Genomic DNA, 22,328 nt, shown 5'->3' on the forward strand with positions numbered 1-22,328 from the left:
GGCCACAGGCTTTCCTCTTGAGGGACTCCTCTGGACTCAAAGTGCCAGCGTTCCCCTGGGATGAATCAGCAGATCTAGGGTGACTCATCAGCCCCGGGAGTGGAGGCCACTGCACAGCCTGTTGGTTGGGGGGACCCTCTGTGCATCAGGTCTCCGGCTGGGCGTGGAACCATTCTCGAATAAAGAGGGACATTGTTTTCCTGTCTCTGTTTTTATGCTGTGCTTAAAGCCGGTAGGATGATGCCTTTCAGACGACCCTGAATTGTTCATGTATCTGTGGCAGGAGACACGAGAGTCTTTTGGGACACTGGGAAAGAGGAAAATCAATGCACACACTAAATCAACAGGGAAATCCAGTCGGTTAGGACTTAACTATGGGAGCTGCCATATAGGATGTACTCCTTACATAGCACGGTCACCCGGGCTCACCCAGGCTCCTGCATAGGTACCTAGAAAAGGAGGATCCATCATTGAAAGCAGTGGTGAAAAGTGCTTTGAATATAGGTGTTCTGGAACATACAAGAAAGGCCACTGTGGGGGGACAATATTGACAAATGAATGGATGGAAAGTTATGGCAGTTCTGCAAGGTCCTGCCCCTCAGGGATTTGACAGACAGCTGGGGGATGAGTTTACAGGTAGTCACCATACCACAGCAAGTCCCGTTAAGACTGCTACAAGGTCCCATGAAGCCAGGGGTCCTTCTCTTAGAAATAGACGGAGGGGAACCTAAGATTCAACTCGGCAGCACCTGTTCCATTCAGCTCCGTGGCTCCCCTGGGGCACCGACTCCATTTCCCAGTCCTGCTGTTGGGTTTACCCCTCATGTCTGCACCTGCCCCTTCAGGAGACCCTGATGTTGCACTCTGCTCGTCTCGCTGGACCCCAGCCTTGGCTCTCCATGGTGTTTTGAGAGTGCTCATGAGGGAGGCACAAATTCTCTTTGCTGGAAACTGTCATGGGGTGAATTGTGTCCCCACCAAATTGACATATTGAGATCCCAACGTCCAGGAGCTCAGAGTGGGACTGTATTTACAGACGAGGTCCCTGAAGAGGTGATTAAGGTAAATTGAGGTCATCAGGTGGGCCCTGGTCCCTCAGGACTGGCATCTTTATAAGAAGAGGCCATCAGGACACTGACGCACACAGAGGGATGACCATGTGGGGGACACAGAAAGAAGACGGTGTTTACACACCCAAGAGAGAGACTGGAGGGCCAGCCCTGCTCACACCTGAATCTTGGACTTCTAGATTCTACAACTTCAAGAAATGAATGTCTGTTGTGTTTGTCCCCAAGTCTGTGGCATTTGATTAAGGAAGCCCTGGAAGACTCATACAGAAGCTTTGCTTAGTTTCTAAGAAATTGCTTAAATTCACAAACATGTCTGCTTTTACCCTTTTGCATTTTTATTTTAAGTTCCTCTGCTTTTAAATGGTGGGTTTACTTGGGAGGCTGGGATGGAGTCCAGAACCTCGTGAAGGAGCGATTGATGTAGGGTTGCTCTGGACTGACTTCTGAGAAATGCAAGTTCTGTGTCTGGCATTTGAACGGCGCCCCGATTTCAAGGCATCTCAGAGAAGCATTTTGTGCAGAGGCACTCTGCCTGGTGACTCCAGCGGGAGGCAGATGCTGGCAGAAATAAAGCTCCGGGGGCAGGAGGCTTGGGCTAAGCTTCAAGGACCACTGAAGGGCATTGTGACCAAAGTTAAGAAATGCCAATGAGAGAATGTGTACACACAGGTGGATAGTACAGCACAGCATCAAAGACAGGTGACTGGCTTTCGTAAACAGTTCTGGCATTTGTGATAACCCTAGGCATGGGAATATTGACAGCCGAGCATGCACCGTATAACTTTCTGGAATCCATGAACTTCTTGCCATAAGAACCAGATGGGAGCCTCAGGAATCCACAAGCTTCCTGCATAAGAACCAGGCAAGGAGCTTCAAGAATCTGTGAACTTCCTGCATAAGAACCCGATAAGGAGCCTCAGGAATCCACCAGCTTCCTCCATAAGAACCAGGCGAAGTGCTTCTGGGCACAAAGATGCTTTCTTAAGCTTCATGCTTGAAGATTTTCCATGAAAAGAGAGTCCATGAGAGGTCTGAATGGCAAATATAGATAAGCCATAAGGTTGCTTTGTATTTTAGTCTTTACTGTGTGGGTGGTTCATCGCTGGGAGATGTCATTATTTTCCTAAATTCACCTTGTTATTTTCTAACAGATATCTACCCCAGGCCGAAGCCACAGCCTCGCCCGCAGCCTGGAAGTTCTGACCACGGTGGAGGTAAGTCTCAGGAGTGTTAAGACATGTGTCAGAAGCATTCCCATACGATGTACCATTTACTGTCCTGAAATTTCCACCCTGGATGGTGAGATACCAATTGCTTTTGAAATACCCAGAGGTTCTTTCCCAAGGAGCCCAGTCTTCTCACCAGCACCCAAGCGTATGTCAGCAGAACACATTTTCTTCTCTTTTGGTTTACTGGACTGAAAAAAAGGATCGTGCTCCAAAGACAGGCTGTGTTTCTTAGGAAGGAAAGCGATGCTTTCTTTGTCCTTTGCTGTTCTTTTTGGATGTTCTGTTGACTTTGGCTTCCCTTTTTGAGAGGCACTGGGGCCACGTTGACAGAGTTCCAGGAATATTTCATGTGAGATTTTGGGGAATGACGTACAAGTGGGAAGGCCACTCAGGAACGTGTGCTGGCAGATGACAATGGAAGCATCTCAGCAGTTCCACTGCTTGGACAAACACATGTGCAGACAGATGGGTGTTGGGGAAGGCTAAGCTACGCTGAGCATCTTAGTTTCTTCCGGCTCTGACAATAGGGCGCAGCCCTGTTTCGGACGCTCTCATTCCGGAATTCCAAAACACTCATGGTTACGTCCAACTGGACAACCTACAGATATGTTCAAGCACTGTTTCCTGCAAGGCTTGGCTTGGGGGCATCTCCATCTCCAAGACCAGACCTCCTGACCCTAAAATGTTGTCTCTGCACACCCCACTCTCCTTGGCCAGCCTTTCTCCACATTGCTTTGCTCTGCGGTGTCTTTTATGTTCTAATAAGCCATGTCATGATGTTGTTTTTAATTAATTTCGTTGAATTAGAACAGAAAATTCACAAAGGTATGGGACTTTGCTTTCCTTTACTGCTTTCTGAGCCCCAAGCACTGCGGGACATATAACAGGTCCTAGATAAAGATTGGTTACGTGAACAATGTCGGAGCCAATTTCCTCGATGGAGGACTAATTCCTAAATGCCTCGGTCAAGCACAGACCCTCAACTCTGTTTGCTGGAAATGTCTGCAACAGCCCCCACACCCCCAAATCCCTGGCCGGCCCTGTGATTCACAATGTCCTTGAATATGTTAGTAAGGGATTCTCATCAAGACTGTCCTCTATGCAAAGATGTTTCAGGAGATACCCCTTTAAATAAAATAAAATAGATTTCTTGAGGTCCCCAGAGCCTTGAGTCTAATCTTGAAATTGCTGTCGTATCTCCAACTTTGGACATTTCTTTGAGCGCAGGACGTGCTTAGGGACCTACTGTGTAGGGTTCCTCTCCAACCCTGCTCTGGGAATGTTTGGCTGATGGAGTGAAATCAACCACCCTTCCAAGCCTGATGGGTTCCCTGACCCCTGTCCCTGCAAGCAAGGCGGGCTGCCCACCAGACACCTCCCTGGGACATGTGACCGTTTGGCCCCTGTGTCCTGGCGTCCTGCAAGGGACCTGCCCCGTTCCCATAAGCTGCTCATGCAGGCTTGCATTTAAAGAGGGCTTTACCTGGGGAAGGGTTTTAGGAAGGCCTTATTCTCCACCCCACAGGGTACTTCAGCGATGTGGACCGGGATGATGGCCGCTACCCACCCAGGCCCAGGCCACCTGCAGGTATGCACAGGGCTCCTCTGCCTTGGTTGGGGAGGGTGTTGGGGTGGCCATGGCCCCGAGTGGAAGATGGTGTTCTGGGCCCAGTCCCGCAGCACTGCATCGGGGTGGGGGGGGGGTGGTGTTTGTCATATTTGTGCATTGTGCGGGTTTGTGAGGTGGACAAAAACTGGCAGTGGGACAGACTCCATTTAAAAATCAGGTGCTTGTCCTTATATGGACATGTGTGTGTATCCATTTATCTGTAACATATACATGTGTGTACACATATACATACCTTTATACATACACTTGTATACATACCGTATGGATCATTATATGTGTGTGCATATATGTGCCTTTATATATGTAGGTATTTCTATTTGTATTTCAATATATATCCCTTTATTTGCACTTATATATATACTTTATATGTGCATGTACATATTTACATGTCTGTGTTACATATACATTTTTATAAATACATATATGCATATTCCTCATAAATATGTGTTTATATACATATATTTCTTTACATAGTGTGTATGTATATGTGTATATTTCTGCATATCTTTATGTATATATAATTTATATACATAACACTCTATATGTTTGCATATATATTTATATATGTATCTTTGTATATATGCATATACCTATTTTTATATAGGTATATATGTACACCTTTATATATGTACATTGATATTTTATATGAATATATTTATGTACCTTTATGCACATATATCTTTATGTGTTTACATATCTTTTTGTATATTTATATAACTTTAATATACATATATGCACTTATATATGTATTTATTGTATACTTTTAACATATATAAATATGTGCATATATATTTTTATACTCACAAATATATAAAATTTGTATGTGCCTATATCTTTATATATATACATATATCTTTATACACACATGTACACATGAAATTCATATGTGCATAATCTTTATGTACACATCTTTTACACACATGTATATATAAAATTTTAATGTAAATTTTTTGTGTAATTGGCATGTGCATACATGCATAGAGTTTTCATACATAAATATATTAAAAAATGCATAAAGACAAATATATTTGTGCATGTTAAAGTACAGATACAAATAAGTGGAAATATATAAAGTATATACGTCTGTGAAGCATAGAGTCCATACATGAATATACAAAGAGCACACAGAAATGCATAAAGTGCAAATACACATGCTCTTTCTGGAGACAGAAAGGCGCAGACTTTATGAGAGGGCAGCTCTCCCGGCCGGGACCCACGGTGCAGCGTGCAAGGCTGTGTTTCACGGTGCAGGAGGTCTCTCATCCGCTCAGTTCTGCGATTTAATTTAGGAGAAGTAAAGGACCTCTCCCCGATCTCTCGCCAAGGGGTGTATTTGTCATATGGATGAGCAGGTGGCCTCTGCTCATCTTTTCCAAGAGGGTTAAACGCCGTCAATCCGTAGGTTTGTGTGAAGGCTTATTGCAGTGATGGCCAGAGAAACACGAACTGTCCGTCTTTCATCAGGGGCACCGATGGCTGGTATGGTCTGCCCAGACCTCCTGGTCACAGCTGAGCCTGCATTTGGGTCTCTGGTTCTGCCTGAATTTCTGTACAGGAGGCGGACATGGCGGTGTTGTGGTATGAGGCCCTTGGGGTGCACATGTCTTCTCTGAAGTTCTTTCCACAGGGCCATGTCTTGGTGTGACTTTTCCCACCGGGAGTCCCTGACTTTGGAAGGCTCCCTGGTGGCCCCTGCTTTTTGCCACCGTGTGGGGCTCCTTCTGCAGTAACTCTGGGGCACGACTTTGTCACCATTACCGATGACCCAGGCAGACACCTGCTTTTCTCCCACAGGAGGCGGTGGAGGCTACAACCCCGGTTATGACGGCTACGGAAACACGCACGGTACACCCAGGGTGGGGGCCGCGGGGGGTGCTGGGCTGGGGGGCTGTTTCTCTGGCTCCCAGCTGCACCCCGCATGCCTTCCTGCAGAGTCCTGGTGTGGGTTTGCTCTCTGCCGGCGAGCGCTCTCCCATGCCCCCGCCTGGCCGGACTCCCCGGCTCTCCCACCTCTGCTGTCCCGGGTGCCGCCCCACCCACCCTAATCCAGGGCGTGAGAAACAGCAGGGGACCCACGGTCCTCATTCCGGGGAAGCGTGAAGAACACTGGGGCCTCTCCATCAGGCGGCTGAGCCATTTCAAATAGAAAACACTTCAGGGGAGCAAATAACGCCAAAGGAAAAAATAGGACTTCCTGCAGGAGGGGTAGACAGGGTCCTTGTGTGGGCTGAGCGTTCCTCCAAGCCGCCCGTGGGTCCTGAAGTCCTCAGACAGTCTCTGGTTCTGTGCAGGACGATTGGGAGCCACATGTCATCAATGGCAGAAAAAAACAGTACGGACTGATGTTTTTAAAAACTTGATTTGTACTTGACATATACTAGTTTCACGCGTACAACATAGCGATTCAGTATTTCTGTTATTGCCAAGAAATCACCCCAATAAGTCTCCTGAACATCTGTCACCCCACAGTGTCCATATTTTTTCTCATGATGAGGACTTTTACGATTTCCTGCCTCGGCAGGTGTTTCATGTACAACACGGCCTTGTTAACTACGGTCACCGTGCTGTGCATTGCGCCCCCAGGACTTTCTACTTTATAACTGAAGTTTGTGCCTTTGGACCCCCTTCAACCTCCAGGCAATCTGTGGATCGATTTTAAAGCATTCTTTTTTGTGTAGTTGCCATTAGTTAAGGGTTCTGAGCATCACTTGTGAATGGAGGGAGCATCTTTTTGGTGCGAACTGGTATTTCTGTGGGGTTCTAACACAATGTGCCTTCTTCCCAGGGGGATGAATCTTCCTAACCTCTGGAGGGGGAGCTGTTATCACCTCAGTTTTACAAAAGGCAGAGACTAATGCTCACTGTGTCCACGTTAACGGACAGACAGCCGTCCCCATAAGGTGGCCCTGTCAAGAGCTTCAGCTTTGAGCTCAACGTGCTAACAGGACACTCCTGTCTTCCTGTTCCTACAGAAATAGCAGGGCCAGAGCCATTTCAGTCTTTTTATGAACGGCCACGTGGAGCCGGGTCAGGCAAGCCCTTGTCCCCCATGCACATGCCCCGTAAGAGTCCCTGCGTGTCCCTTTGGCCAGATGCACAAAGTTAGAAAGAAATGACTCATCCCACAGTGGCTCCGGAGCCCCAAGAGTTTCTGTGAGTTCTTTGGAGCATCAGTCAGGACCGCATTGGCACAGCGGGTTTTCCAGGAGCCGGACGCACGCCCATCTGCACGATGGATCTTGTATCCTGAAGGCTAAACTTTTATAAAACATCCGGTGCTCAGGAGCGGGGCTGGGGCTGAGCGACTGGACAGAGCTGGTCTGGCCCCAGGGGCCCAGCACGGTTCCAGGGGCTCCACGCTCATGTCTGTGTCCGGCTCCTGCCAACACCGTCTCCCGTCGGTGTCTGGAGCCCCGTCCTCCGGCTCTGAGCTGGGCGAGGCTGTGAGTCCCATCAGCGCGGGGTGTGGGCTCCGCAGCAGGTGAGTCACGCAGCCTCTCCCTGCAGGCGGCAAAACGTGTTTGACACCTTCTTCCTCAGGTGGAATGCGGACAGGCCGGGGCTGACCTCGGTCCCAGGGCTACTCTGATTCCTGGTGATGGGGACACAGGTCCCCTCGTGTCCTGAGACCTGCTTTTAAAGGGCGGGTTTCTCTAATGCCCAGTGCACCAATCTGCTCAGGTCTCCACAGCAAAGGACACCTGATGGGTGGTGTATGCCTCACACATTATGTCCCCTGTCTGGCGGCTGGACCCCGAGGTCCAGGTGTGGGCAGGGCTGGGCCTCCTGAGCCTCCCTCCTGGGCGTGTGGACCGTCTTCTCCCTGCGTCCCCACGGGGTCATTCTCTGTCCTCATCTCCTCTTACATGGACACCAGTCCTATGGAATCAGGGCCCCCCCTGTGACCTCAGTTTACATCAATCTCCTCTTTAAAGACTCGTCTCTGAAAACAGCCCCATTCTGAGTTCCTGGGGGTGAGGCCTGCAACATATGAATTTCGGGGCCGTGCAGTCTAGCCCCAGAGAGCCATTATCCACGTGGAGGAGGCAGTTAATTAACTCATTCTTCAGTATTTAAACAATTCCCACATAGGCTATTCCACTTCAAAAGGAATGAACTTATCACCAAGCCATTGGTTAGCACCATGTCGAAGCTTTCTTGAAAAATTTGCCCCCAGATCTTACAAGAAGGACCAAGAAATGTCCCTTCCTTTTCCCTGGCTGGGACTACTATTTGGGGTCTGTTTCCCTGGCAGGCCGGCCCCTCCCACACTGGCTGTTCTCTGACCGCACAGCACGTGTTTGCACGCAGGCTGAGCCACATCTGCTCTTCCGGGCCGAGTGTTAACGTGACTTGGTCTTGGTGGGTCTGAGGATGCCGGCAGAAGCCACGCGGTTTGCAGGGCAGGCTCAGCCCCCCAGTGTGCGTGGTGGGAGGACGCCCCCAGGGACTGGGCTTTCCCTCTGCGAGGGTGAGATCCGGCCAGCCTCCCACGCACCCTGCCTCAGGCGGGTGGGCTTGTTCATCACGGTTCTTGGGAGATGGGAGTCTTCCGTCTCATGCGCTCTTTCTGTCCTGCCTGCAGGAGGAGGGCGGTATAGACCCAACTCTCATGGAAGTCATGGTACAGGGAGTATTTTGTAAAAGCTGGGTGTGGGGAGGCTGTCTTTCCCTAGAACTAATGCTGTCTGGGTGCCTGGGGAGCTCATCTTATGCCTCCTGCATGGAAGCTAATTGGCCCCCAGGGTCTCTGCTTATGGGCTCACGGGGTCAGCGAAGCATTCCATGTGGCCTTAATTCCGGAAGGACGAAGGCTGGCATGCAGTGTTACTGTGGGTGTATGCGCCCACATGTGTGTGTCAGAGTAAGCGTGTGCACGTGTGGGTCCATCTGTGTGCCACACACACATTCATGTGAATGTGCGGGCATGGAGGTATGTATGCAGATATGTCCTGTGTGTATGTGCATAGGGCACGTGAGGTTGTACATGCATGTGCATATGTTTTGTGCATGTGTGCATTGTTTGTGGGGGGTATGTACACGTGTATGTATGCCTGTGGCTTTTGCACATATGCATTCCCGTATGCACACGTGTTGCCATGCCCCCTGCACGTGTGGGCATGTGCATTATGTAGAGGTGTCTGTGCACGTGTGTGCATATGTTCCATGCACAGCATGCACATGGATGCTTGCACACACGCGTGCATATGCCTTCACCCCTGTGATGGAAGCGAGTCTCTGGCTCCCTCGTGGCCCAGCCCGCTGCTCCCCATCCCACACAGGGTCCACGCCTCCGTCCTAAGGCTGCCGCCCCCTGGGAGGCCAGTCTTACGCCCTCTGCTCACGATCCTGTCCCCAGCTCCCCACAGCGCCCAGCAAGGCGAGGTGCTTCCAGATGCATGACCATGTGGCTTTCCCTTCCAGGTGGAGGCGGATACGCGGGTTATGACAACATGCAGGGTGAGGCCCGGGGCCCCTGACGTCTCAAACACCCTGCGCTGGCCTTTACTGGGGGAAGGGCTGCTGAGGGCCATGTTCAGCCTGATGGCTCTTCTGCAGGAAGTCCTGAACCCAGATGTGTCCCTTCAGCACAGAAGCAGCTCTGGGGGCATCAGAAGAGACGAGGGGGTTGATGCCTCCCAGCTTTGAGAGCAGGGGTTCCTGCAGCCACCCCACTGCCATCACACTCCCCATCCTGTGCCTGGTACTAACGTGAAGCCAAGCAGGAGAAGGGGAGAAATTCGTGGACATTTTGCCCCAGAAAAGCCCCCAAGCACCCTGCCATGTCAAAAAGCCAGGGGCTGAAGTGCGGGAGGCAGGCTGACCTGTGCTTTGGTGGTACATACAGGGTCCTGTGGCAAGATAGGGGGGCTCCCCCTCGACTCGGCTGGGGTGTGGGCAGGGAACATTTCCTGGAGGCAAGATGTCCAAACCATGTGTCCTGGGAGCCTCCTGCAGGGAGTCCCACATATCCGCCCCCTCCTACATGCCTGGTGCTTGACCCAGGCCGATGGAACACACAGCTGGTTCTCTCCCATGGATGCAGCGATGTCTCCCTTTGGGGTGGAGTGGGTTTTTGCCACACAGGTCCCCCACCTGGGGTCTTTGGAAAACCAAAACTTCCCCATGAGCTTGCCTTGAAGGCATTGATGTCCAGCGGGCACCAGTGCCCAGAGCCCCACTGTACATTGAACACTTGGGTTCAACGTGTTTTGTGGGGATTTCTTTTTGCATGACTAAACATTCCAAGTCTAAAAAGGTACAAATCTGACAACCTAAACAAATCTCCCCAAAACACATCAGAGCAGCTTCTGTGCGCTTCTCTGCCTTTGATGCCCCAGACGGGACCGGGCACGGCACACTTAATAAAATAAAAAGCTGAGCAGAACCTGTTCCTCAGGTTTCTCACTGAGATCTGCTCTTTTTTTCCACGGATGTGACAGTGGGGAGGGCGAGGGGACGTGGGTGTGGAGCTGTTTAAAATAAGCGTTCTTCTCAGAGGACTGTGCTTTTGTCGACTCTGGCAGGTAACACAGTAGCGAAAATCGTGTCTCCCATCGTATCGGTGGTGGTGGTGACCCTGGTGGGCGCAGCGGCCAGCTATTTCCAGTACAACAGGAGGAGAAACTGCTTCCGGACACACGGCAAGTTGCCCTCCAGTTTTCGGAGTTCTCATTCTAAAGCGTGATGAAAATATTTTCTGGCGTATTTCCCTCGCCGTGGTATATTCCTGCTTAAGTCCGGGAGTGACCCCCTGGCCCCATGCATTGATTGTAAGTTGGGGTTTTATCACAGACACACGGGAGTGTCACAGAAAACAGTGCATGCATTTTAATAGAGGACATGTTCCCCTTATTAGTTTAAAATACTTTGCAACCTGCATGATTTGGCATGCCAGCAAACTGTAAGTAACTAATGCACACTGGACATTTCCCAGTGAAATTTTTAACAGAAGCAAGTCAGGAAAAATACTTGTGTTCCACCTAGAATGTGCGCATCTTTGTGCCAAGAGAAACCCCCAATTGTCAAGCTTTCTGTCGCATTCAGAGGCTATGTGCAGACCCTGCAGAAATGGGTGGGGGTCCTTTGGATTTCTGCTTCAGGGTGGGGTCCTCGCTCTGGATTTGAAGGCTTGTGCCCGGCCGGATGCACTTGGGTGCAGAGGTCCTGGCTGCCGGTGCCTGAATGCCCCAGAGACCCAAAGGGAGGGTCAGAGCTGAGAGAAGGATGCTTTATTGCAGAAACAGCAGCTCAAAATTTAACTGGGGGGCGGGGGGAATTGCAAGGTTTGGTCCCAAGACCACCCATGTCTGAATCTGTCTGGGCTTCGCCGGCTTCACCCCGTCAGGCTCCTTCTGTCCTCAGAGGAAGCTATGAACCAGAAACCGATTCTGTCTTTTCTTCTGCATTTTTGTGCCTTCAAAAGCCTCAAAACCTGCCGGCGGCCTCCCTCTGCTGGTGGATAGGAGGTACTGACTGATGCCGGGGCAGGCAGACACCCCCACGGTTTGCAGGGGAAACTGACCTAGAACCTGACATTCGTGACTAGGCGCCTTGTTATTCACACAGGCACCGTGCGTTTCCTTCGGGGCATCGCCGGCGGTGACCTGTAAGCCCTCGTGAGCCCCTGAGCTCAGGGCTGGAACAGGTGGGGGGAAAAGGGAGGCATTTGTCCCAGGCACAGAACGTTAAGCGTTAGCGAGGCGGCACCCACAAACTCAGTTATCAGGATACATGGTATTCTAGTGCGGCATGAGAACCCGAGTCACGATTTGGCAAAGTCTGGCCTGGGTCTCGCTGTCCGTTTGCATAAAGTTTTCTTGGAACCCGGGGCCGAAGTGAGATGAATAAGGCAGGGATGCACAGATCCATGCAAGCCCAGACTCCGCCTTTTTTCAGATTGCGAGCCTATCGTGGACTTTGTGGCGCATTAATTTTGATGTTGTTTAAAACATGGCGTTCAAGTGTGACTGTGTATCTTGATTTCTGAGTTTTCTGGTGCCTGCGGGAAGTTTTTGTGTCCACATGTCTCGGCCGATTTGGATTTCAGGAGCAGGTGGAGGTTTTTTTGGTTTCTTTGTTGTTGTTTTTTTTTTAATGTGGGTCACAGCCTCCCAGTTTATGTGAGGTGGAGGCCTTTTTTGGAAGCCCTTTCCTGTGTTTTCGGGGATGACACAAATATCCCACCTACTTCTTTCATTGTGTTTCTCTGGTAACATCACCAAGTCCACCCAGGACGGAGTAAGCCAGGGGTGCACACAGGCTGTCCCGCCATGAGGGGACCCCTCCCAAGGTGGGCAGGACCAGTGCTGGGTCAGCGTGGTCTTGCTGGTTGCAAAACTCTATAAGCGGTCTAAGAAACAGGAACCCCCAGATGGGAGGCAGGGCTACCACAGGTGGACACGAAGCTTTCCTGCTAATGTCGCCCAACATCCATGAGTTCCATCATCGATGTCACCTGTCTCTGAAGGATGGTTGACATGGTCTGTTGACCCATGTGTAGGGATGAATCGCAGTGCACTAGCTGGGCAGCTGTTTGCACAGCGCAGCCTCACCCTGGAGTGTGAGCAGCTTAAAGGGCCCGTGTTATGAGGACGGGGCCACCTCCAGGGTGACCAATGTCTGTCCCTCAACGTGGACTGTGTGACCATCATGCCTCACTTTTATTCTGCAAAACAGAAGTAGCAATAACTCTGATATCAGAGATGAGGATGTCTAATGGGACCACATCCCCAAAAGCGGTTCATACAAAATTCGTTGCGACCAAAAAGGTTATTCATTCGGTTCATTCACGTTGCTTAACAAATGGCAAACAGTAGAAACGATAATAATGCTTTAAAATCCATCCATAGAGTTGTTTTTTTTTTAATTTTCCGCCTGGAGATGACATTTTCCTCCTGCTTTTTCCTTACAGAACCAGAGAACATCTGAGGATTTCAAGACCCACCAGTTGCCTTAAGAAAATACGAGTCCAGACAAGTACTCTGTTTATCCCTCTTGCAGAAAGTTCTTTTTTATTCTTGGTGCCATCTGCCTTCCCAGAGTGGCTTCTGTCCCGCTCAAAACACGAGCTGCCTGACCAAGTGTTCCCACCACACAGGATACATTAGATGGCCCAGCTCTGGGCTGTAAAGAGGTTGCTGACCTGTGGGTTCGACCACAAATTTGGACTCTGTTTGGGGTTGCCAGCTACCTCACAGGGTGGCAGGCACATATTTGACCCCGTGGACCTCATCTGCATGCACAGTGGCCATGGAACAGCCTGGGGTCTTGGGTGGGGATGTTGTCTGCTTCTGAGAGAGGAAGAAGGGGGTGCAGGTTTCAAACAAGCTGAGGCCAGAAGCTGGCCTTCTGTCGCCCTGTTCAGCTGCGTCAGAAGTCCTGAGTGTTCACCTTGCAGGCAAAGGGGGAAGGGATGACTCCCCCCAGCAATGTGAGCATGATTTTCACAAATACGCATCCTGATTCCCTGGAGAAAACCAGAGTTGGAATGTCAAATGCAAAATCGCTGGTTCAGACCATCTCGGGGAAAGGGTCTTCGGATCCTTTGTCGTGTGAAATCTTACGGTTTCGATGTTCTCTGCAAAGCACAGAACTGCAATGCAGATATGCACATGTTGGGTCTTTCCGTGTTTATAGACTGATGCTCTCAAGGTACTGATTCTTCGGGCAACCGCATTGTTTCCCCTGGTGTATGCTTTTTATTTTTACAGGAATACAAAATCTTAAATCTTCAAACATCTAGGACGTATATTCACTCTTCTTCTGTTCTAATAATACTTCAGCGGGCAGTTTGGACCTGTTGGTATCGTGTGATTCAACCGAAGGAAATGTTCATAGAAGTTTGCAGCTTTGCCCTGAAATTCAGAAGCAAAGATGAGGACATGCATTGCAACGTGTAATTCAAACAGGACTTGTGAAAATCTGTGCATGCGGGGTGCTCACCCTTGTGGACTGGGAACTAAGTCTCCCAAGAGAAGGCGCCAAATGCAGAAAGCATTTCAAAAAGCCTCCCAAACTGGAAAAGAACTCTGAACTAACTTGAGACTTAAAATCAGACATCCCAGCATTACGCGTCTCCCATCATGAATTCCTGTACGATGGGAACGATCCGAAGGCAGCTCTATTTCCGATTTGAATACGAGGATTCTCGACGTTTCTGCATGTTTTCTTCTATGTGACAAAGTTTCAATATGTGCGTCTCAGTGTGATTTTAATGGACCCTTTGGTAAAAAGCACACGTGTGGGTGTATATATTCGGCCACACACACGGTTCCCACAGACGCATATATCGCCACGTGGATCTGAAGCATTTTTAAAGATAATTCCCCCCATTTGCTGGAACTGTCATGAACAGTTTCTCCATTGTCATCAACCATCGTTCAACGTGACATAAACGTAAAGGGGAGACTTGGGCTTTGAGGCTTGTGTGGTGCATTTTGGGTTTTCCATCTCCTTTCCACATTTAGGTTTATAAACCTAAACGTGTAGAACGGGAGTGGAAGGGTGTACACATCGTGAAGCAACGTTGCTTTGCATGGATGCCGTAAAGCCCTTTCTGGTCTCCGTTGTGTGGCCTCGGGTGCACATCCCCCCCGGGCTGGTCTGTGCTCAGTCCCGATGGACAAGGTAGATATTGGAGAACCGGACGGCGTCTGGCGTCAGCCAAAGGAGGAAATAGTCTCGTTGGCCCACTCAGAACAGGATGGATTCTGAATGCATAAAACTAATGGCAGAATTATGGGATCACACTCCCCACATAACAAGAACAAAGAATGGTTAATGTTCAACCTAGTACAAATAAACTATATTTGGCTTTCCATCCCTGGGAGAGTCTTTTTTTCAGGAGTGACCAGGCCACCTGCGGGGCATTCTCCCCACACTGCAAAGAGCAAGAACTTCTCGGTCAGTCTCAGTCTTGAAAGGGGGAGAGGGCAGCATTGATCGTAGACTATAAACAGCTCCAGGCCTGTCGTCTTCCTGGAACTTGAACCTGCGTGGTGGTCCGGAGGTGACTCTCTTCAAGTTGCAACAGCCGCCAACAAGCGGATGGATGGTCACCGTGGAAGCTGCATTAACATTTCCACTTCCCTACATACCTTTCTCCCCAGGTGTAACCCGTGCTGGGCACATCCTTCCGGCTGCAGGAGAAGACAGTGTGGACATGCTCATTCCGCTGTGACTTGTAAAGTTGGAGGCGCAAACCACACACACGCGCGCACAGGCACACACACACACAATATTCGTATATCTTTACAGCTTGAATTGCATCCCTCTGCCCAAATCCCTGTGTTGGATTTCTAACCCGCAGGAACTCAGACGTGACCTTATTTGGAAATAGGGTCCATGCGGATGTAATTACTTAAGGTCGCGCAGGAGTGACCCAGTAGGACTGGCATAAAGGGGAAATTATAAATGGACTGGTAATAAAATGTATTCATAAATTGACATATAACACTATAAAATATAGAAAGGGGGAATTTGGACACCAACAGACACAGGGAGCATGTTATGTGCAGCTGGGGTTTAAGCTGCCACACGCCACGGACACCCCAGAAGCTAGGGGGAGGATCCAGACCCTGCCAGGAGCTGTGGGCGGGGCTGTGGCCCCGTGGAGGTCTTGGTCTCAGATTGGCCCCCTGCAAAGCTGGGAGACATGGACTATCTGTTGTTGAAGCTGCCTGTTTGTGGGACTGTGTTAGGCACCTGCAAGAAAATCCTCATCCCTATTGGGTATGTGATTTTTCTTCATTTAAGACACATGATGGGGATCCATGTAGCTTGCCTGCAGAGGTGGTCTGCGAGGCCCATCATGATTAAACGCTGGACTCGGAGGCTCACCTCAGGGGTTCACAGACTGGCTTCTCCACTGGGGGCTGGGTGACATTAGGCAAGTTGTACACTCTCCCTGGGCTTCCTTGACCTCAAGAGAAAAATAGAATCTGCCTCATCCAGCGGTGGGGAGGGTGTGTGAGCTGATATAGGAAATGCATCCCGTGTAGGGCCTGGTAGACAGAAAGGGCAGCAGATGCAATGGGGAAAAAAATAAAAATTCGCTTTGATCTTAAAGAGAAGGAAACTCATTATCATAGAAATAGGACCTTATGTAGAACCTGGATGAAAGTTGAGACTAATGAAATCAACACCTCAGAAGGGGATTAAAAGCACCCAGTGTTTGACAATTCTGGTCATCACCCCATTCCCCCAGCCCAGTCAACCTACAATTCTCAGCATTCTGGGCTGGTCACTGAGGACTTGGGGCAGTTCTGGGTGATAATGTACATGCCACCTCCATTTGTGAGGATGTGTGAATCTCCTGTTTTCCAAAAATAGCATCTTCCAGCATGCGAAGTCTGTCTTGCTTTTGGGGAGGGACTGGTGCCCCTGCGGTCCAGATGGAGGGACCCTTCTCCTGGGTGGGCTCTGTCCACATACCCTCTTTAAACTATTCCTGCCCTCATCTCTGCAAACTAGCAATAGAAAGATACCTTTTCAAATGTCACCCTTAAATGTTCCCTTGTTTTCTTCTGATGCATGCATTTTCTTAAGATATCAAGGTTTTCTCATACAACAGAGTTGCCAAGCATCATTAGCCTCTTATGATAATGGCAAAAAGCCAATTGTGCTTCCTGACCAGATCGCACTTATATGTGGAATCTCAACCAGCCAGACTCAGGGAAACAGAGCATAGACTGTTGGTTGCCAGGGTCTGGGAGCTGGGGACTGGGGAAAAGTTGGTTTACAGGTACACATTTCTATTGTAAGATGAGTTAAGTTCTGGGGACCTACTATTCAGCATGGTGACTACAGTGAACATGTATCTAGTTAACTTAAGGAGTGCTTGCATGTTGCCAGAAGAGTAGATCTTAAATGTTGTCACCATGAAAAAGAAATGGGAATTGCATGGTGGGGTGGAGGGGTTTGCTAAGGCCATGGTGGCATCATACTGCCCATGGTGTATTCTTATTAAACTTCCACAATTTTATGTGTCAGTTGTATGTCAACAAAGCTGGAAAAACATGTTCTTTCTGACTTTCCTGCAGGCATTTTTGCTTGGATTCTGTAGATGATGTTTATAGTGACTCTGGAGAGATTCGCCTCTTTCTTTCCATGGCAAATTCCCTATGAATGTAATTTTCTGTGATAATTCATATTGTTTGCCAAACGACTTTGTGTCTTTGCTAACCATATGGAATCTGACTTTCACATCGTGTTTTCTTTCTACTGCAATGCAGCTTGTTTATTTGGGACACTTTAATAGGATCTGTGTGCGCATCTGTCACTTTACCTTCTTTGAGATAATTTGCTGTACATTTGGTTGCTGTTTCATCCAGAGATTGTTGAGCACCTCATTCAGCGTCTTCAGGTGTCCTTGTGATTCACCTTTGAGGAGAACTCTGTCGCCTCCCACCTGTCCCCAAATCCAATTCTTAAAAAAAGCATCTTTACGAAACCCTGAAGATGGGAATACCCATCCAAAACACCTTTCCTTGCTGTCTTAGGAGAGCCCGTCACCCCTAAATCTCACATCCATCTTTTTCTTCGTTAACAAACGTCACGTGGAAATGTCTTGTGATGCAGAGAATGGTTTCGGGTCTCACCAGACCTTTTCCCATCGAGTATCTCAAAGCGGTGTTGAAACCGATTTTCAGGCGTGCCCAGATGGGGCTCTGCTCACGCTGACAGGTCTTCAGGATTCAAATTCTAATCATAGCAGCGAACCGTGTAATTCTGTTCTGCAAAGCCTTGCTCTGAACCTGTCAGGCGTTTCCATACACATTCAACCTATTTTCTCACGGCCCTTGAATTTTTCTTTCTTCCATGAGGCCCGCTGGGAGGGTCAGAAACACAGGTAAGGGAGTCATTTGAGGCTAATAGCTCACTTTCTCAATTGGCAGCTTTAGCATCCTTTTCAAGAAGAGGATTCAATTCTTTTTTCGCTCTTAGAACAGTGACATGAGACCCGGGTTTGGGAGAGCTGCCGGCTTCGGTAGAAGGGAAGGCTGCATTCCGATGCGCTCCCCTACTCTGAGGGGACAGTGGCGAGAGGCAACCATTTGGCTTTCCTGAAATTCACCATTTTGAGCACCGCTGATTCACCATTTCAGTTTATGGGCTCAAAATCTCTGGAAATAAAAGCAACCAAATTGGCAGCAAATTGAGAGAAGATAAAGTAACAGAGGCATGTCCGGTCCCAGGAAGAAGTCGTACCAGGTGCTCCAACTTTCTACCTTTGACAATGTGTTTCTGGAATCCCTGGGGCTCTGGGGACTTGCCCTGCATGTGAATAAGGTCCCCTGTGCCTTGCCCAGATGTGGGACATGGTCGGAAAGTAATCTTAATCTCTTCAAAGGGCTTCTTGACTACTTAACCGGTTTCACCTCCTAATGGTTGGTTTTCATGCTCCTGTGGTGCATGTAAGCACGTCTCCTTGGGAATTCTGACAAGGGATGGTCCTTTGCACCCAGGTACGGGGCTGCCTGGCCACAAGCCCTCCCTGAAGATCTGAAAATGCATCTGTTAAGAGCCCGGGGTCAAGTGGCACCTTTCCTGTGTCCTTGGCCCCGCTGGTGCAGACCATGAGGTGACAGATTCCCTGCGCATGGATGATTCTGCGGTTGTGCACTGCATTTGGGTCTCAGTGATCATTGCTTTCGGAGCTCAGCAGATACCTCTGTCCCCATAAGACCGTTATGTCATACAATTGGCCCTCGCTGACCCGTTACAGAGCTCAGATCCTCATTCTGTGCAAGAGGGCCATTGTATGTATGCTGCAGAACCACACCTTGTATTTCATGAGATGAATTTTCCATGCAAACGAGACCTTGGACCTCAGGAGAAAAGATGGGGGATGCAGAATTCCCAGGGGAGAAAGGCCTCTTAAATTAGCAGATGAAGACTCTGGTCTTGTATGGGATTCTAATGACATTTGGTAGAGGGAAAAACAAAGAAAAACTATATGTATTTTGTAAAAATGGAAATATATTTTACTTAAGGGGAGTTGGGCCTTAGAATATCAAAAATGTCATTTTTTTCAATATCTTATTCTAAGGTCTACAGTCTTAAAAATCGTTTAAAACAAGCTGACCAACAATTTCACAAATGCAATCAACGAGAGAGGGAGAGGTGGGTGTTAACGTTCACTGAATTTTATCATTAAAATTCCTTAAGATTTGCAAGAGAGAGAGAGAATGCTACAATTTCTGTATCCACCAGACTCTTTTAAAATCAGGTTTCCTGAGGCCACCAAGTCCCATATGATTTTGTGTCAGTGAATTTAGGGGCAGGGATGATTGGGGAGTTGGGTTGTATTCCCCTACGACATGCTGTCCTGGGATGAATTAGTAACTGCAGAATTCGGAGGATGTCCCAAGGGTGTCTCCCACGTGGTGCCGAATTCTTCGCTGAGCCCGTGTAAGTGTGTGAGTAGCTTGAAAATTAACTTGCATTTGCGATCCGCTTTGGCATCCCACAGGGCACCTCTGAATTATGCATTTGCATAGACGTCATTCCTATTCACCCTGACGTTTTTAACAGAGTTATTACTGGTAGTGTTTCCCCAGTGTCTTCATTTGCTTCTGTAGGCAGAGAATGTCTCCCACCAAGTTCTGTCTGAGCAGCGCAGGAGGTCGCCATCCACAGGAAGGAACCCAGGGGCGTAGATCAAAGACTTGGGAGATGCCACGGTAGAGAGAGAGGCATGGGGAAAACTGGGGAAAGGGGGAAGCTTCCGGGGCCAGGCCTGTCCGGTGAACACTTTCCCGAAGGTCAGACGCACAGGAAAATGTGTGAGCGTGTCCGGTTCCACAACAGGCACCAGTCCAGCTTCTAGTGTTGAAGCACGTGGGTGATCTGGGTTGGCCTCCACCCATGGACCATCTTCCTAATGGAGGCTTGTCCGCTGCAGTTCCAAACATGGATTCAGTGCATTGCCTGGGACCCAGCCAGCTAAGGGCACATCTGTGCTTGACAGGTGGCTCCCGCCCCCTCCCAGCCATCTCCCGCTTCTTGAACAGGTGCATGTGTGAAGTGAAGGATAACTGCTCATCTGTGAAGAGCTGGGGATGCATAAACGGGCCATAGGGGGAGACTGTCTGATTTCCCCTCAACTCGACATGAAACCACCCGGACCTGACTGACAACAAGTTTGGAACATTTCGCTCCCTGGGGGGCAACTAAGTGCTGGCTGCTCGAGGGCTGGGGCTGTAGACAATGAAAAAATTGGGGGAGGGGGTTATTGTAATCCCAGCTGCCTCGCCCACCCTCCCTGCTTGAAGCTTTGTTCTGTATCTCATACCCCCTCCTGACGTCCTCTACAATGGGGCTTTTCATCGTTTGATGTCTGGCTTTCTAACTCGTAAACCCCACTAGCTCATAAACCCCACAAAGGCCAGGGTGGATCCCCAACTGCTACAACTGTGGCCAGCATAGACTGGTGATCACTGAATATTTATTGAATGCACATAATGGAAAAGTGTATGAGTGACTCCGTATTGCTCCGCTTGGGCTGCTATGACAAAATACTACATACTGGGTGGCTTAAAGAACAGACAGTTACTCTCAGAGTTCTGGAGATGCTGCCTGGTTTCCAGATTCAACATTAGAGAGACGACCATGTGGAGATGCTGCCTGATTCGCTCCCGGCGACAGCCTCTTCCTGGCTGGAGAGGGTTGTGTCCTCACATGGCACCAAGAGACCCCTGGGTTTTCCTCCTCTTGTTATATGGACACTAATCCCATCACAGGGGTCCCCCCTTGTGGTTGAAAAAGGGAGAAACATTCTGGCAGGCTTTTCAAATAATTGTGGACATTCTTTCTGGCTACACCAAAACTGGATAATTGGTAGTTTCGACTAAAATTGGTAACCCACCTAAAAATGGTAAAACCGTAAACAGAGTATCACATAAAGTGACCTACTGGAGTTTGGGGGTCTTTGGAGTTGGAGTCATTTGAGGGTTTAGTGATATCTTCAAGTGGCTGGGTGCTCTGTGTCTTGTGAGCCTGGCTTTGAAAGGCATTAAGCAGTTTGACTCATGGTGTCAGAGGGCTGCTGAAGCTCCAGCCATCACAGACTCATCCATTACAATCCAGAGGCCCAGATAAGCTCATGAGGCCCACTTCATGACCTCATCTCAACCTGATCATCCCCCAAAGGCCCATCCCCAAATACCATCACCTCGGGGGTCAGGGATAAACATGAATTTGGGGGTGGGAGCACACACATTTGGTACATGTGGAGATGGCAAACTTCATTCAGCAGAAAAAGCATTTCTTCTTGGTAGTCTAGCTAAATGTCTCTGTGTGGTGAGATCTGTGCTTAAAAATGTTTATTGTATAATGAAATGTGCTGACTTTTGGAAGACTCCTATATGACCCATGCATGATGCTGCAAAATCAGAAAAGGATAAAATGTGTCTGAAGTTCAAGATGAACCCGTGGATTTTAACTTTGTAAAAATTCACTGATAGGTTTCCAGATTCAACATGAGATAAACTACCAATTATCAAGTTTTGGTGTAGCCAGAAAGAGCATGTCCCCAGTTATTTGAAAAGCCTCTCATTTTCAACTAGGTATCTATCTGAGGCCAGATTTTCTTCCTATTGAACAACATATTGCAACAGAATGAATATAGAAGCAGATGTCAGAAAACAGGTATCTTCTATTAAGCCAGATAGTAAAGAGACTTGCAAATATATAAAACAATGCTACACTTCTGCCCTCCACCCAGGCCCAATTTTTTGTTTGGGAAAGTATGCTTATTTTTCTTCCATAACAATATGATATTTATGTAAAATGTAATGGGTTTATTGTGATTGAGCTGTTGTTAAAGTTATTAAATATATAAACATTTTCAGTTCTGATTTTGATACAGGAAATACGGACATGTATAACCCACAGAAACTAAAAACTCTTTGGGTTCCTCAGTACTTTTTAAGATTGTCAGAGTCCTGTGACCCAAAGATTTCAGAACTTCTGCTGGACTGGATAAATTAGGATGTTCTGAGGTGGAAATAACAGGAAACCCATCTAAAAATGGCTAAAATCATAAAAATAGTATTACTTAAAATGACCTCCTGAGGTTTGGGATCTTTGGAGTGGAGTCATTTGAGGGTTGAATGATGTCTTCCAGTGGCCAGAGAACCTTCCAGGTTCTCTGTGTCTTGTGAGCCTTCCCTTTGCAACGCATTAAGCAGTTTGACTCATGGAGTCTAATGGCTGCTGAAGCTCCAGCCATCACAGACTCATCCATGACTATCCAGAGGCCCAATTATGATAATTTCCTCCCTGCTTTCCTATTTTATGAGCAAAAAATTTCCTTCTAGAGGCCACCAGCTGATTTCTTTTTCCAGATTAACACACAGACCCTTACTAAAATTGATCCGGTGAGGCCTCATGAAT

General features: G+C 48.5%; 1 protein-coding gene across 2 annotated transcripts in view; it reads left to right on the forward strand.

Annotated features, from left to right (window-relative positions):
• The window catches only part of XG (Xg glycoprotein (Xg blood group)), a 31,534-nt gene extending 16,783 nt beyond the window's left edge, over nt 1–14,751 (forward strand). The window contains exons 5-11 of one of the 2 annotated variants that reach the window (XM_073227714.1): nt 2,222–2,284; nt 3,825–3,887; nt 5,724–5,774; nt 8,515–8,553; nt 9,354–9,389; nt 10,457–10,573; nt 12,844–14,751. In XM_073227714.1, the coding sequence (XP_073083815.1) occupies nt 2,222–2,284; nt 3,825–3,887; nt 5,724–5,774; nt 8,515–8,553; nt 9,354–9,389; nt 10,457–10,573; nt 12,844–12,860 (386 nt within the window). In that variant the 3' untranslated portion in view covers nt 12,861–14,751. The remainder of the gene's footprint in view (nt 1–2,221; nt 2,285–3,824; nt 3,888–5,723; nt 5,775–8,514; nt 8,554–9,353; nt 9,390–10,456; nt 10,574–12,843) is intronic. The other variant, XM_017669200.3, reaches the window with a different exon arrangement.
• Nucleotides 14,752–22,328: the final 7,577 nt, after the last annotated feature.

Source organism: Manis javanica, chromosome X (genome assembly GCF_040802235.1).
Source record: "Manis javanica isolate MJ-LG chromosome X, MJ_LKY, whole genome shotgun sequence".
NCBI classification, from domain to species: Eukaryota; Metazoa; Chordata; class Mammalia; order Pholidota; family Manidae; genus Manis; species Manis javanica.